Here is a 14,461-nt window from a genome sequence, read left to right on the forward strand (position 1 = left end):
AACATTATTACAACTGTTTAACCTTAAAGAAGGAAGAGTACAGAAAAATGAATACAATATGAAGTTATAAACATCAATTATATACAGAAGAAATAAATAAAGCATTAGGAGCTTTTGATGATAAAATATATATTTTAGAGAATGGAATCAATAGTTTCCCTTATGGTTATAACGGGGTTCCCACTTATTTTGAGATGTCTTTTTTTTTTAAGGGCTAAAATAACCCCTTTTTAAGGACCACATCCAAGAAATTCCAGTGGTAAATTGAGGGTAAATAGAAATTCAAATAAAATATCATTTTTAGCCACGTCTCGCGTAGCCAACGTGGCTCTAAGAGAGCTCGGCGTTGTTGTTGTTGTTGTTCTTCTCCTTCTCCTTCTCCTTCTCCTTCTCCTTCTCCTTCTCCTTCTCCTTCTCCTTCTCCTTCTCCTTCTCCTTCTCCTTCTCCTTCTCCTTCTCCTTCTCCTTCTCCTTCTCCTTCTCCTTCTCCTTCTCCTTCTCCTTCTCCTTCTCCTTCTCCTTCTCCTTCTCCTTCTCCTTCTCCTTCTCCTTCTCCTTCTCCTTCTCCTTCTCCTTCTCCTTCTCCTTCTCCTTCTCCTTCTCCTTCTCCTTCTCCTTCTCCTTCTCCTTCTCCTTCTCCTTCTCCTTCTCCTTCTCCTTCTCCTTCTCCTTCTCCTTCTCCTTCTCCTTCTCCTTCTCCTTCTCCTTCTCCTTCTCCTTCTCCTTCTCCTTCTCCTTCTCCTTCTCCTTCTCCTTCTCCTTCTCCTTCTCCTTCTCCTTCTCCTTCTCCTTCTCCTTCTCCTTCTCCTTCTCCTTCTCCTTCTCCTTCTCCTTCTCCTTCTCCTTCTCCTTCTCCTTCTCCTTCTCCTTCTCCTTCTCCTTCTCCTTCTCCTTCTCCTTCTCCTTCTCCTTCTCCTTCTCCTTCTCCTTCTCCTTCTCCTTCTCCTTCTCCTTCTCCTTCTCCTTCTCCTTCTCCTTCTCCTTCTCCTTCTCCTTCTCCTTCTCCTTCTCCTTCTCCTTCTCCTTCTCCTTCTCCTTCTCCTTCTCCTTCTCCTTCTCCTCCTCCTTCTCCTTCTCCTTCTCCTTCTCCTTCTCCTTCTCCTTCTCCTTCTCCTTCTCCTTCTCCTTCTCCTTCTCCTTCTCCTCCTTACAAAACCTTTAGGACTAGCCTCTTTTATATACAGGATCCGGATCTCCTTAAATACTAAACACCTTTACACATCCTCGCATTGAGGGTTCCTTTTGAGAGCGTCTATCATGAACTTTCAAATATATTCGGACATTTGCTTTAAAGTTTCGAAAAGTTCACGTTACTATTTAAAGATTATTCCATTTAATGTATTGGAATTTTGTAAATACACTATTTATTTCGTAAATACACTGACGGGTCTCGCTATTGGCTTAATCAAGGCACGTGACGAAATATCGGAAGCTGTTGTTTTTTTGTTTTGTTTTTTTCTTCTTCCTCTTCTTGTTCTTCTGGTGAAGACAAAACCTTTAGGATGCGGCTCTTGGACACATTTGTTCTTGTTTAGAATACGAGTGTGAGGAAAATGAAACACCCTTCACCAAATAACAGGAAAATATGATTTTTATTGACTTGAACATTTTCCTGAAATTTAAGGACATTTACTGTAAGTATTTAAATTGTACAACTCAGAAATGTTGGACTTTTATGGGTTTTAAGGGCCCGTACGAACCTCGTATAAGTAAGTGTTAAGGTATTGGGTTGGGAATTTTAACAGGCTACTGCCATCTTTTACTGATTTATCAATGATAGAATCGAGCAATAACCAAACCAAAGAGTGGAGATTTAATCAGCCTTGGTATTTAAATGGGAAACATAATGTATGTGAGAAATATCAAATAAGTCTTATTGAAGAAATAACCAGGGTAAAAGTAGATAAAACAAATAAGCGGATAAATTTAATTACAAATAAGTTGGAGGATTTAAATAAAAAAATTAATATCCTTGAATGGACTGAAAACTTTGGTTATCAATTGAATGGAAAAACAATTTACGACAATCTCAAAATGATATGTGGCTCATGAGGTGGTCAAATAAGAGAAGTTTATCATTTCATTTCTGCTCAACAAAGATACTTATACCAAGAACCAAGTTATTATTTGTGAATTTACTCGATGGAAATGAATGTTATAAGAAAATTAAGTTAGTCCCTAAAGTCGAACATGAGCAAATATTCGTTGGTTTTCTCTGAGTGGAATGAAAATGTGAAAGGGAAGAAGTACTTTCATCAGTTTGTCTCAATCTTTCAGTCTCAATTTTACATTTGCTTGTATGGGAGGGAAGGGGTTAGGTAGGGAGAAAATCAGTCTCCTATTTTGCATTTGCTTGTATGGGAGGGGGAGAAAATCATCTCCTATTTTGGGCTTTTGGGGCTTGAGTCAAAGTTTTCCCCTTTCCCCCCATTCATTTGAATGGGAGTCCCAGAAACCCCATTTATCATCTGCTGTTGTGGGTTCGAGTATAAACCCCTTGTGCTTCCATCCGTCACTCCCCAAGTGCTGCTCTGCCCCTCCCGCACACACCATAATTTCTGAGTATCACGTGTTCTCCTCTTAAGGAAAACCGCTTGGCGATCCGTGCCTGGTCAGTGTTATCCGCCTGCCCACCACAATTGGGTCGGTGGGGATTAACCTCACCTCCAGACCAGTGACAATATTCTATACCAGTGCCAGAAGTTTAAATAATAAGATGGAAGAGCTTGAAGCCAAAGTGGATAGCGAGGAGTACGATGTAGTTGCAGTGAGTGAGACATGGTTCAAGAGGAGAATAACTGGAGGACAGGATTACAAGGTGTATTGGTGTGATGGGAAGGAGAGAATAGGAGGAGGAGTAGCAATCTGGGTAAAGGACAGCATTGTATCAAGAGAAAGGGGTGACATTAAGGAGGGAATTGATGTTGAGGATTCTGTGTGGGTGGAGATCAGAGATTGTAAAAACAGTAAGATACTGGTAGGATGCTTTTATAAGGCTCTGGGTGGGAAGGAAGAGGAGAAAGGAGGAGTACATTAAGAATTCAAAAGGGCATGTGGTAAGGGAAGAGTGTTGATTATGGGGGATTTTAACTTGCCATAGATAGATTGGGTCCAGGAACAGGGAAAGGGCAGAGTGGATGAGCATTTCCGAGTTTTATTCCAAGATTGCTTTATAAACCCAGTTTGCACATTAGCCCATGGGGGGAGTGCAGTGTTAGACCTCCTTTTAAGTAGCGGTCCCAATATGGTGGAGGTGGGGGAGTAAGTGACAATTCAGGAGTAAGTGACCAAAATATTGTGTGTGCAAAGATTCTGTTAAGGGTTAGAGTTCAGGATAGTAGGGTAAGGCTATTAGATTTCAGGAAGACAAACCTTGAGGGTATGAGGAGAGAATTGGGTGATGTAGATTGGGAGACTCTAACAACAGGACAATCAACATCGGAGAAATGGGAAACCTTGAAGGACCAAATGTGTGGAGTGCAGATTAAGTACATTCCAATGCGGTGTAAAACTAGAAACAGAGACGAGAGTGGTTGAGCAGTGAGATCGGGAACGCTATTAAGGAGAAGCAGAAGGCATTTATGAGGTTTAAATTAACAGGACTGGGGTTTGATTTGTATCGCTTCCGGGGTAAACGGAGGCAAGTTTAGAGAATAACTCGGCAAGCCAAAAGAGTATGAAAAGGACATGGTGAAGAATATTAAACATAATATAGAGGCTTTCCTTAAGTATATCAGGGGAAAAGAACAGGTGAGGACCAGTGTGGGCCCATTGAGGAATAGCACCCAGAGAGTGGTTCGTTATGACAGGGTTATTAAACAGGTATTTTGCTTCTACTTTTACATAAGAACAGTGAAGAAAATTACCAATAGCTGAGAGTATCTATCGAGGAGGTGAGGAGGGCTTTTACAGAAGATCCAGGTTGGAGTAGAGGAAGTAAAGGAACAACTCTGTAAACTAAGAGAAGATAAGGCTCCGGGTCCAGATAATATGTACCCGAGAGTATTGAGGGAAGTGGCTGAGCAGGTAAGCGAGATATCGGATATTTTCAATAGTTCCCTGGAGTCGGGACAGGTACCAGAGGAATGGAGAGTAGCAAATGTAGCACCATTACTTAAAGCCCTGTCACACCTTGACTATTTAATCAACGTATGCAAAATTGGGCTAAAACGCCGGCACACGTCGAATACGTTATGGGTAAGTTTGTATACGTTAAGCGTAAGAGCACACTGAAAAACACTGCCATACGTCGTAGTACACTGGCTTTCATCGTTGTACTTTGCGGTTGTCCTCAAATTTTAGCATGCTTGAAATTTTACGACGTATGCCGGCGTCTGACTCGCACGTTCCGCTACGCTGGCCATAAGTTGTAGGCACGTTATGCGATTGTTGACACACGTTACTTGTAAGTTACTCATAAGACGAAACACGTCGAGGTAATGATTAGCGTACCCGAAACTTATTTATAACCTATGAGCAACGTGTTGTAGGCACGTTACACGATCGTTGCACACACGTCGAGGCACATTATGCGATCGTTGACACACGTCGAGGAACGTTACTTGCAAGTTACTCATAAGTCGAAACACGTCGAGGTAATGCTTAGCGTACCCAAAACTTATTTCTAACCGATGAGCAACGTGCTTTGAACCTATGTGTAACGTACCTCCAATGCATATTGACGTATGTAGACGTATTTGATTGACGTCTTCCGGACGACCACAGAACTTACTGACCGTGTTTCTAATTTACAGCTACCGTATAATGGCGTATTGGCAGTGTTTAAAAAAAAAAAACAACAATAACTTCCGATATTTCGTCACGTGCCGTTACGTCACGTCCGATTGCCTCCAGTTTGCTCATGTATTATTCTTAGTTCCTCCTCTGTGAATATTTTCTGTTTGAGGATATTGTCATGTCGCCATCGAAACTTAAAAGCAAATGTCCGAATATATTTTAAAATTCGTGATAGACTAAAAAAAAAAACAACAGATATTTCGTCACGTGCCTTCACGGAGCCAAGGAGAAAAAAAAGAAAATGTGCCTTGATGGAGAAATAAGCTTCGGGTATGCTAAACATTACCTCGCCGCGTTTCGACTTATGAGTAACTTACAAGGAACTTGTGTCAACGATCGCATATCGTGCCTACAACTTATTCCCAGCGCAGCGGAACGTGTGAGCCATATGGAGAGTACGTCGTAAAATTTTCAGCATGCTTGAAATTTCACAACGTACTAAACTTACCACGAAATATGACTGCGTACCTCATCGTTTTTCAGCGTGCTCTTAACGTATACACAACTTACCCATACTGTATTCGACGTGTGCCAGCGTTTTAGACACATTTTTCATAGGTCAGCATACGCTGGCTAAATCGTCAAGGTGTGACTGCGTGGTTGACACTTCCAATTCTCAGGCGGTTATGATTTTAAATCGGCGTGTGGCAGGTTTTTAACAGGCTACGCCACGAGTTCGTCGGCGATACGTGCAGCGCGCTCTGCTTAAGTTAAACTATCGTTGGGCATAGGTTGTGAATGCCGACAACAGGCTAAGCATTCGTTGGTATAAGTTATCTATAAGACAACGAAACGTTCTGTGCCCGTTACTAATATGTTATGAATACGACCAAAACTTAAAAAAAAAAACATCAAAATTTCAGCATACGCCAACGTTTTACATACATTTTTATACGTTGCCATTGCTGGCTAAATCGTCAAGGTGTGACAGCGCCTTTAAGAAAGGATCAAGAGAAGAATTGGGAAACTATTGACGAAAACCAACTAAACTTAAATAAAAGGTGATTGATTATGGAGTCCAAAGACATTCTCACAAGACCTGATCAAACAATCGGCCAAATAGCCTCTGTTTAATATGATGGAAAAATACCTTAGCATATTCCACAAAATCATCCTTTATTGAACAAATTATTACAACTCTAAGTAGCTGAGATGAAAAGACATTGCAACGCATTTTAATTGGTGTATTGCTACCTGGAAAGGTGTACAAGACTCCAGGTAATCTTAAATCATCAACTTTATGATATACATGTGTACTAAAGCCATTCTGTTCAACTCCAATGAACACATCTAGATATGCAGCAATAGTACAATCATTACCCCTCCTGTTAGCAATCAGCCTATCTGATTGATAGACCTCAACATAAAACTTTTTACAAACCACAACAAAATTATTAGCAGCCTCATCCGCTAGAGCTATTATGTATGTGGCTATCATGGAGATTCTGATCCCGAATGTATTCTCTGTCCAGATCTTCTGCAATTTGAAAATAATTTTAAACACAGCATTGTGCTTTTGGGTTAATTTTGTTTGAATGGTTTTCAAATTTCTGCTGTTAACATCTAGGAGAGGAGTGGCTGTGGAAGAAAATTGGAGCATATCTGCCTGGAGCCTATGAGGAGGTGGTTGGTGTTGTTGATGCGTACATCCTCACTGAAAAGGTGCCGAGTCTGATTCCATGTTGAGTGTGTCATTGTGAAGTGTCATTTTCATTAAATATGTGCAAGATTTTGTGGATTTGTCATGAATAACATTGTTTTGCCTTTTCTGGTTTATTTGAGAGGACTGTGATCAATCGTGATGGAAAGTGCTTCAACCCTTTTTGGCATGTGTACTGATGGTTGCTGAAGTCTCTTGGGCTTGATCACACTTCATTTTTAAGTCTGAAGTCAAATAATTTTGTTTCCATGGTGTCCATCTTGCCGTCAATGCTCTGAAGCATCATTGCACCAACATCACGCACTGTCTCTGCGAATCCGAGCGATGTCGTACTCATGCTGTTGCAAGACCTTTTGGCACCATGTCCAAAGTTTAAAGAATGCATTGAACCGTTTTCCTCCAAGTTTATTGTGGTGTGCACTTAAAGCCTGATATTGGCTAAGTGGTTAGGGTGGCTGGCTTGGGACCTTTGGTTTCTGAGTTTGAGCCCCTGTTTTCAGTTGAATTAACACCATGTGGGGTTGACTCTGCCTGTCATCCTTCCGAGGTCGGTGAAATGAGTATCGGCATACTGGTAATGGGGACATTGCATGCGTACCTCAACCAATGATGCGACTCACAGCCTTGTGCTGCATATGGAGTAGTAGTAGTGGAAGAACAAATGTACACTGCTAAGAATTGCTGCTTACCAAAATACAATGATCAAGAAAGTTCTTCATTTTGGCAGCTACCTTGTGTTAGATCCTTTATGAAATTTGGAATATACATATATTTCTCTGTAATACAAGGCATGCACTACATTTCCTAATTTTGACTTTCGGGTGTTCTCAGCAAGCGCTGCAAATGCGTGCAAAACGCACATTCCGTGACGAAGATGGACGGTTGCGGAAGAATGGGGAAGAATGGCTAATAACGATAGATGATACTGAAAGCCACATCCCAGATGTCTCCGAGGAGGTGCAAGGTGTAGTGGATGTCACCACGCTGAGCCTACAACAATACTGTGTGGTGTTGAATCCTGTTGGGGCTGATGGCAAACCACAATTGGGACAGCGCAAATTGGTGAAGGTAAACTTTTGTAATGCGATGATTATCTTCCATCTCGTTCTATTGTTTTGTCATTTCCCATTTGGTGTTGTTGAAACCTTGGCATTCTATAGTTGTGCATTTGAACACAATGATGTAGGTGGGGAAATACAACTTTATTTTCTATCCTCAGTTTAATTCTACGCTGTGGCAGTACCATGGCCAAATTGAACATCCACAGTTGATCAGCCTGCTCGATAAAGACCCTTTATAAGTAAGTTATGCTATTATTTTGTGTTCCTCTTGTGATCCCTTTGCTCAGGATGTTGTGAATCTAAACTCTAATCCCATATATGTAGTTTAATGGGTTTAAATTTTTTAAAATAAATTTCCTTCTGGCCTCGTAATTTATGTAAAAGTGCAAATATCCCTTTGACCTCATATACTGTATGTATGTGGGTCGGTACAAATGCAATGCCTCTGATTTTTCAGTTCGTACCCAAAGCGTCGTAGGAAAGCGACACTAGATAACAATGAAAGGTTTATCTCCCACCCATTTTAAGTTACATCAATGTTTGAATGGACATAAGTCGACTATCACTGGGGATTAAGTCGTATTTAGATTATAATTTCAATGAAGTTGGACATGCTTTGTCATTGTTCTATTCAAATTACAGACTCTGTTAATGTTAATCATTTTGATAATAAAGATGAGTGTAATGTGCTCAGACGCAAAGAGGATTTTGGATCAGGACACTATTTCCTTTGGGCCTTAATGACAGGGTACAAGGTACTGGGTCAGTTTATCAAAGTAATGCTTTCGGTAAGGAGTATCTTGCTGAACCAATCAGAAGACCCATCGGTCATGGGTGTCATAGTCGGTGTCGTACAGCTCCAAAAATGGAAATTTCAGAGATAATTGATAAACTTAAAGGTTTTTATGAAGGAAAGGTGTTTCATGATATTTATGTTCTTCTGAGGTCATGTTCCAAACAAGTCTTAGCAAATATTCTCCAGAGTTTAGCAGGTTCATATGACGTGCTTGTTTTTGATTGAAGCGTTTTGTAGCAGCGTTCTGGTGAAGAAGTCCACTCCCAAAGTTGATGGGATCGAGTTTTTAGATCCTCGTGGAGGATCTCTAAGTTTTTCTTCATCTTCTTCTTGTGGACTTTTTTGTTTCACAGCCTACAGTTTTCATCAAAACTTCCTGAAACTTGGCATATATGTGTAAAAATACCCTGTGCAGACAGTAACCATCTCCGATTTTGAAAATTCCTCCAAGAAAAAAAAGTTATGACGTCAAAATATCTCCGCTAATGGAAATTGCCTAAAGAATTATCTCCGAAACTAGGCAAGCTTTTTGAGCATTAGCAGAGATGAATTACCGCACATATGATGCATCACGATGACGTCTTATCAATTTTTATGACGTCATTCCTATTTTTTGACTTTTTGTTTCACAACCCAGAGTTTTCATCGGATCTTCGTGAAACTTGCCATGTATATGCAGAAAGCCCACACGCAGGCAGTAACCATCTCGGATTTTGGAAATTCTTCCTAGAAAAAAAGTTGACATCATAATAACACCACTAATGGAAATCTATACGATTATCTCAAACGAGGCAAGCTGTTTGAATTTTTTTGCGGGAATCAAGCCGGGCATTAGCACAGATAATTTATCGCAAACCTGATACATCACAATGACGTCGTATTCGTTTTTATGACGTCGTCATTAAGAGGATGAAGATCTTAGCTCATTTGAGCTTGTTAGTTTGTAATTTTTCCAGCAACAAGGTAAATCGGCTTCAGCTTCATTCTGTTTTTGGGGTTACTTGTGTGTCGTTTATTACCAGATAAAGTTGGAAGCTAACCCCATTGCAGGTTTATTTCACTTTGTCAGACCATAGGACAATCCTTATACAATTTGTAAAGGATATTTTGGAAACTGACTGTGTATGTTCGTCTTTCCCTTTTTTTTTATATGGTCCTTGTGGACACGTAGTTTCTGGGGATTTGAATATAATTGGTAATCGTCAAATTAGGGATCTGATAATAGCCTGGTGTTGGCGCAGTGGTTAAGGCAGCGGCTTGGGATCCAAAAGGTCCTGAGTTCAAGCCCCGTTGGGCCACTGAATTAATACACCAGGGGGTTGACTCAGCCTGTCATCCTTCCGAGGTCGGCGAAATGAGTACCAGTATACTGGGCCGGTGTATACCCCGGTTAAAATAGGTGTACCATATCCCTGTGTTGTAAGAGGTGACCAGGGTTGCGTCAGGAAGGGCATCCGGCGTAAAACATGTGCCAAATCACTATGCGGATCAAACGGATGATCCACTGTGGCGACCCCGTACGGGAGCAGCCGAAAGAAGAAGAAGAAATTAGGGATCTGATGAAAATGGGAGCTCAATTGAGGGAACCAGTAATTCAACATTGGAACTGCATTAGGTCTTCAATTGTGGATTTTGTCTCTAATTTTGTTAACTTAAAGTTGGTGCAGATTTTATCTGGAAACAGTTTTTTTAGTGCATGGTTTAACAGAGTTGTACAAGTCCTCGATAAAAGGATTGTTTTTCTTTGATGTTTCTTTGTTTTTTTGTTTAGTAGTAGTTGGGTTTTGCTTTCACCGGGTCTGTCTAAACCAGTGCTGAACAAGCCGAATGTTCGTAAAGATATTTAGGATCTCCATGATAGCTATATACTAGCTCCAGTGGATAAGGCTTCCAATAATTTTGTGATTTGTAAAAAGTTTTTTTATTAAGAGAGTTAGGCATTGATGTGGTTACTTTCACTAGTATAGGAAATAGCACATATATTCCTTGTCATAAGTCCCCCCCCCCAAAATATTATCTCTGCGAATCAGGAAGTTTCAGTATTAAATGTAAATCTTTTTATTCCTCTGCTCTTCTGGATCCATCAGCTTCATAAGAACCTGTAGAATACAAGTACAGTAATACCTTGACATACAAGTTTAATTTGTTCTGTGACCGAGCTCGTAACTCGGTTTGCTCGTATATCAAAACAATTTTCCCAATTGAAATTAATTAAAATACCATTAATCAGTTCCAGCCCCCCCCCCCCAAAAAAATATTTTTTAAATTTACTTTATCGCTAAACTTAATTGCTACAATTTTTTTTAATGTTTTTATTCCCTTTGCCGTTACACTTAATTGCTACAATTAGCTGTTACCGCAGTTTTGAAATAATCGTAACGCCCTTGGCTGGCGTTGTAGTCTTCAATGAATCCTTCTGCTTGAGAATAATACATATCGTTGAAGTACTACGCTCAAACTCCCTCGCCAACTCGACAACACGCACTCCACGTTCATGTTTTGCAATGATTTCACGCTTCATTTCAAGCGACATCATTCGTTTCTTCTTAGCACTGTCCTTTGCAGTTACTTTTTTAGGACTCGTGGTTGAGTTACAACAAAGAAATTTGGCAAAATAACTGCACCAATGAAAAGCAAGAGCTAAACACAACGCAGATTACTATGGTACGACCCTACTCAACGAGATAACTAAGATAACTGAACGAGTGAGTGGCGGGAGAAAAAAAAACCAAAAAACATCTTGCTCCACTCGTAACTCGGATCTCGACTCGTAACACAAAGCAAAAAATCGTCCGAGCAACGGCTCGTAACTCGGAATACTCGTAAGTTAGTGCTGCATGTCTTGTCAAGGTATTATGTCATGTAACTATGTCAAGGTATTACTGTATAAGTTTATAGCGGGTACCAGGCAGTGTTCCACCAAACGGTTGTCGTTAACTCAGCCTTACAAGTTTTTCGAGAACAGTTCAGGAAATATTGTTTCGTAATGGAGGAGAATTCTGGTATTAACACTTTCTGGATCATTAATTCTTCTTTAGAGTTCTTAGAGAGAATTAGACGTCTCGACATGAAGTCGGTTGAAATTTTTGATTTTTAAAATTTATATACAAACTAGGATTTAGTACAAGTGAGGGATTCACTCTTCAAAGTGATTGACAAGGTTTTTAACTCTTTTAATAAGTTTTTATGTGTCAGGTTTGATAGAACATTCTTTTCTAAAAAGAAATACTCAAGTTTTCATTGTTTTGATAAGTGGAAGTTTAAGGATGCTGTTAATTTAATTTAAAACTTGTGTCTTTTTGTGGGATAATGTTTCAACAGGTTAAGGGTACTCCCATGGGTGTGAATTGCAGTCCTCTACGAGCAGACATTTTTCTTATTTTCTGTGAATTTACATTTATGCAGAAACTGATGAAGGAGAAAATATTAGGATTAGCGAACAAATTATCTCGTACATGTTGTTTTATCGATGATATTTGTGTGGTTAACGATAAAAATTTTTTATAAACATTGAGGGACACATGAAATAGGCAATTATTTTTGGGATTTGTTGACCCCCGGTTCATGCCACAGGGCTGGGGACTTAGATCATGGGTCAAAACGGGAAAACAAAATTTTTAACTCTAAATTTTATATTTGGTCATTCCTGGTGGAACCTTTTACCATCTTTCAACCTTGCTTTAGGTAATTATTTGGTAATTTATTTTAGATAGTTTCTAATTCAATGCTGTAGTTTTATAATTCAATGCTTGGGGTAATTATTTGCGATGGTCTGCCATCAACTTTGCTCTCATTGTAGTTGGAATCGTAATATAATGGGCGTAAGCCTTGAACTTCTAACACACTTCTCTGAACATATTCTGTTCATACTTCCAAATTCTTCACATTATGTGTTCCATGTATTTATGCAGGTGATAGCAGATTCAAAAAATCGAATATAGATAGAATTTTCAGAGGGAATCTGACGTCACAATCGGCAGCGTTCGGCGGCAAACCGACGGCCGGGTCCCAGACGACGTGCTTTACTTAACTAAGTCCATGAGTTCAGGACGTTTGTTCAACTTGGCATTTACGACTTATCCTGCCATGTTGTTAATCTGTTGATGGAGGTAATATAGAAATGATCAATATGTCAAATCATTCGTGTTACTCATCTGGCACTATGTGTCAAGGCCAACAGTCTCAAATGCCACCAATTTGAACTGAGCTGTTGAATGTGGTGCAAAACATCCAAAGAAACTACCATAACCGAGTATTGTGATCCGTCCTGTCCCCCATACCTGACGTAGACTGTAGTGTATCTGCTAGTGGAATTTAATGGGAAGTAAAACGAGAGGAGTTACTTTCTTACCGACCCTCATATAAGCTCCTCCAAGAACCTTTCAGGCTTATATTTATAATAACCTCACGGAGCCTTGTGCACTTGACTGTGCTTTTATACGATCGTGGGAAATGTATTCTCAGCACACGATTGTAATTTCAATGGCTGCTCTAAAAGCAAGAGGTGACTACTCCCTCTAGTGTTCACCAATGAGCTGCCTGCGTCACATTTATTGGATAAAGTGGAATTGGATCATTGAGATGTCATCTGTTGTGTGAGTGTAGAAAGCTGTCTGTGCAATATTCATTATGGTTGTGAATGTTTCAGCTAAATCAATTTAATGCATATGAAACAGGAAGTCATTGTCATTGTACCATAGCCAAAGTCCCTGCTTGGGGTTGGTACGATAATTAGCATTACTTATTAGCCATGAGTTGGTGGTGTATTTAACATTGTAATTAAGGGAGTACTCAGTTTTTACTCGGTTTGTTTTCTTTCTTGTTTGTCTGGGCGACATCTCAGCCATCCTTTGAGCTTGGAAGCTGAAATTTGGAGACAAAAGTGAAGATGTGCTGTGGCTAAAACAATGTATATATTTTTTATTAATAAATTGATTACGTAATTATTATCGATTTACTAATTACTTATTTTATTTCTCATCTGGGCAATATCTCAGGCACTTTTTTTTTTTAGCTCAGAAACTGATATTTGGACATGAGTGACAGTGATTTGGCTATAAAAGGTTTTATTAATTAATTAACCAATTAATGGATTAATCATTTTTCAAACAGTTGTGGTTTAGGTATGTTTTTAGCCAATTGATTAAGAAATTAAGTATTTTACAATTATTTATTTATTTTAATTATGGGATTAATCGATGAATTATTGTCCACTGCTCCCTCTTAATTCCGTCTCCATGTGCTGCGCGGCGGCATCGCCAGGCGCCTAAGGCACCCCGGCAATGTCACGTGCTGAAGGATATGTCATTTATTTATTTATTTATTTGGCATGGGGGTGGTGTACTTTGAATGTACCTCTACTTGTTTTATGTACATTAAAAAAACAATGTTGGGGGAACCAACCCTATTCTTGTGGTACTGGGTTTAACTTCTCTCTCCTCCCTAATAATGAACATTGTAGTTGTTCGTTAGTAGGCAGCACAAGGCTGCAGGTTAGCGTCATTGGCTGAGGGTGTGGCTGTGCTGCTGATGCAATGCCCTCTTGTAGGTTTGGGCAGGAATTTGGCGATTGTGCCGGCGATAGCTCACCTGCTCTTTGTGAAGGACACCATTAGGTTTTTAGCATTCAACAATTGATGCAAGCAGATGTGACGCCATTTTAACGTCCATCCGAGGGACGGAGCACACATTGACGAATCACCCTGCCTGTGAAACACCAGGATGACAGTTTATAGCTGGGTCAGGATTCAAACCCAAACTCAACAGCTTGGAAGTGAGTGTGCATACTTCTTGGCCATCCTGCCTGCCTTATGTACATCGTCAACATGTTTGACTTGTACTGGAAAGGGTTTTTGTTCAACTTTCCACCTGTTAATTTGGAGACAAAAGCAAAGCATTGTGGTTTGTGATAATTTAGGAAAGGTGATTTAAAAATGTTTTTTTGTTTTCTTTAACCTTTTACCATAGTAATTGTTGTAGATAAGTTGTTTTGCATGTGTGTGTCCAGGGTGAAAAGTCGTTTTTCCTGCAGCCTGGGGAACATCTGGAGAATGGAATTCAACAAGCGTTTGTACTTGGGGAGGAGATGGGTCTTGTTTTACGTGCAAAGCAGAACTTTGTGGATGAAGATGCAGTAAATATTACAAC

At 39.8% G+C, this 14,461-nt stretch overlaps 1 protein-coding gene across 2 annotated transcripts in view; it reads left to right on the forward strand.

Annotated features, from left to right (window-relative positions):
• The window catches only part of MVP (major vault protein), a 74,634-nt gene that overhangs the window by 25,395 nt on the left and 34,778 nt on the right, over positions 1-14,461 (forward strand). For both annotated transcript variants that reach the window (XM_085848830.1, XM_085848831.1), the window contains exons 6-8: positions 6,365-6,459; positions 7,289-7,525; positions 14,322-14,447. In XM_085848830.1, coding sequence (XP_085704956.1) covers positions 6,365-6,459; positions 7,289-7,525; positions 14,322-14,447 — 458 coding nt within the window. The remainder of the gene's footprint in view (positions 1-6,364; positions 6,460-7,288; positions 7,526-14,321; positions 14,448-14,461) is intronic.

This window comes from Eptatretus burgeri, chromosome 12 (genome assembly GCF_056783735.1).
Source record: "Eptatretus burgeri isolate ZD-2024b chromosome 12, Ebu_testis_v1, whole genome shotgun sequence".
In the NCBI taxonomy this organism is placed as follows: domain Eukaryota; kingdom Metazoa; phylum Chordata; class Myxini; order Myxiniformes; family Myxinidae; genus Eptatretus; species Eptatretus burgeri.